At 51.4% G+C, this 2,500-nt stretch overlaps 1 protein-coding gene across 1 annotated transcript in view; it reads left to right on the plus strand.

Moving 5' to 3' along the window:
• Window positions 1–2,500, plus strand: part of LOC140400211 (uncharacterized) — a 26,633-nt gene that overhangs the window by 19,052 nt on the left and 5,081 nt on the right. Inside the window, exon 6 of the mRNA XM_072489679.1 lies at window positions 242–431. Within this exon, the coding sequence (XP_072345780.1) occupies window positions 242–431 (190 nt within the window). The remainder of the gene's footprint in view (window positions 1–241; window positions 432–2,500) is intronic.

Genomic DNA, 2,500 nt, shown 5'->3' on the forward strand with positions numbered 1-2,500 from the left:
GCCCCCGGTGCGGCCTCACCCACCCCCTGTACAGTTGCAGCAAGTCTTCCTGACCTTTACCCTCCAACCCCCCCCCCCCCCCCCCCCTGCAATAAAGGCCCACATTCCATTTAGCGTCCGAATTATTTGCTGACCTGGTCTGATTCGTGCGCAAGGACATCCCGATCCCTCCGCACCGCAACTTTCTGCCGTCTCTCTCCATTTACAGAATATTCGGCTTCTCTTTCCTCCCTGCCCAAAGTGGGCATCCTCGCGTTTCCCCCACGTTGCACGCCACCTGCCAATCTTTAGCCCACCCGCTGAACGCATCGAGAACCCCTTGGACCGTCTCTGTGTCCTCCTCACAGCTTACCCTCCAGTTTACCTGCGGATCATCAGCAGAATTGGCTCGATACATTCGGGGCCCTTCATCCAAATCAATGATAGAGATTGTAAATAGTTGAGTTACAACGGCGATCCCTACGGTGCTCCAGTTGTTATGGTTTCCCAACGATCCATTTACCCCCGACTCTCTATTTCCTGTGCAAGACTCGAAAAAGTAGTCTAGTATCAGCCATGGGTGGCTCTGTTCACGAGCTTTATTAAAGCTCTTTTTTGGGCCGGGAGCGGGATCTGCCTATCCTTTACTCAAGGAGTTGGTCAATCTCGTTTTGGCCTACAAGCACGAAGGCCATGGTTATATACTTTTAAGACCCTTGTTGTCCCGCCCACTGTCCTTTATCACAAGCAAATCATATTCCTCAGAGGTTTGGCTGTCGCCGTGGCTATCCCAAGTGTCCAGTGAGGGTCCTGTGACCTATCGCCGGGGTGAAAGGCCACAGAAACCGGGCTCACCTGTTCGTCCTTCGAAAGTGCTGCGGAGGTAGTTCTAATCGCTGGCCCCCTTGAGATCACCTGCCCAGGGCCTTGCAAACGGGATCCGTCCTGCGCCTTCGTTCCCCCTCAGCAGTTAACTCCCTCCGCGGCTCCAGGAAGGCTCCTGGTCCTTTCTTGTATAGATCGTGTACATACATTCGGAACTTGACGGACTGTTGATTGTTTATGCTTCATTAGCCCGGTCTCGGGCCTTAACTCAATGGTTGCCAAAAACAGTGGGCGGTTTCCCCCACCCCGCCGCGCCAGATTTCTGGTTCGCACCCGCCGGCGGGGCGCTCCATTTCGCCAGCCGGTCAGTGGGGCTTCCCATTGTGGGGCAGCCCCACGCCGTCAGGGAAAAGCCACGGAGAATCACGCCGGCGGAGAATTCAGCACAGTGTTTGGTTTAGAAGAGGCCGAATTTAGCTAGGGCCTTTTGGTGTTTCATGCCGACCCTTTGGACACTGAGGGGCAATTTAGCACGGCCAATCCACCCAACCTGCACATCTTTGGACACGAAGGGACAATTTAGCACGGCCAATCCACCCAACCTGCACATCTTTGGACACTAAGGGACAATTTAGCACGGCCAATCCACCTAACCTGCACATCTTTGGACACTAAGGGACAATTTAGCACGGCCAATCCACCTAACCTGCACATCTTTGGACACGAAGGGACAATTTAGCATGGCCAATCCACCTAACCTGCACATCTTTGGACACTAAGGGCAATTTAGCACGGCCAATCCACCTAACCTACACATCTTTGGACACTAAGGGACAATTTAGTACGGCCAATCCACCTAACCTGCACATCTTTGGACACTAAGGGACAATTTAACACGGCCAATCCACCTAACCTGCACATCTTTGAACACTAAGAGGCAATTTAGCATGGCCAATCCACCTAACCTGCACATCTTTGGACACTAAGGGACAATTTAGCACAGCCAATCCACCTAACCTGCACATCTTTGGACACTAAGGGGCAATTTAACACGGCCAATCCACCTAACCTGCACATCTTTGGACACTAAGGGGCAATTTAGCGCGGCAAATCCACCTAACCTGCACATCTTTGGACACTAAGGGGCAATTTAGCACGGCCAATCCACCTAACCTGCACATCTTTGGACACTAAAGGGCAATTTAGCATGGCCAATCCACCTAACCTGCACATCTTTGGACACTAAGGAACAATTTAACACGGCCAATCCACCTAACCTGCACATTTTTGGACACTAAGGGGACAATTTAGCACGGCCAATCCACCTAACCTGTACATCTTTGGACACTAAGGGACAATTTAGCACGGCCAATCCACCTAACCTGCACATCTTTGGACACTAAAGGACAATTTAGCACGGCCAATCCACCTAACCTGCACATCTTTGGACACTAAAGGACAATTTAGCACGGCCAATCCACCTAACCGGCACATCTTTGGACACTAAGGGGCAATTTAGCTCGGCCAATCCACCTTACCTGCACATCTTTGGACACTAAGGAACAATTTAACACGGCCAATCCACCTAACCTGCACATTTTTGGACACTAAGGGGACAATTTAGCACGGCCAATCCACCTAACCTGTACATCTTTGGACACTAAGGAACAATTTACCACGGTCAATCCACCTAACC

The sequence above is a fragment of the Scyliorhinus torazame genome, chromosome 24, assembly GCF_047496885.1.
Source record: "Scyliorhinus torazame isolate Kashiwa2021f chromosome 24, sScyTor2.1, whole genome shotgun sequence".
Classification (NCBI taxonomy): Eukaryota; Metazoa; Chordata; class Chondrichthyes; order Carcharhiniformes; family Scyliorhinidae; genus Scyliorhinus; species Scyliorhinus torazame.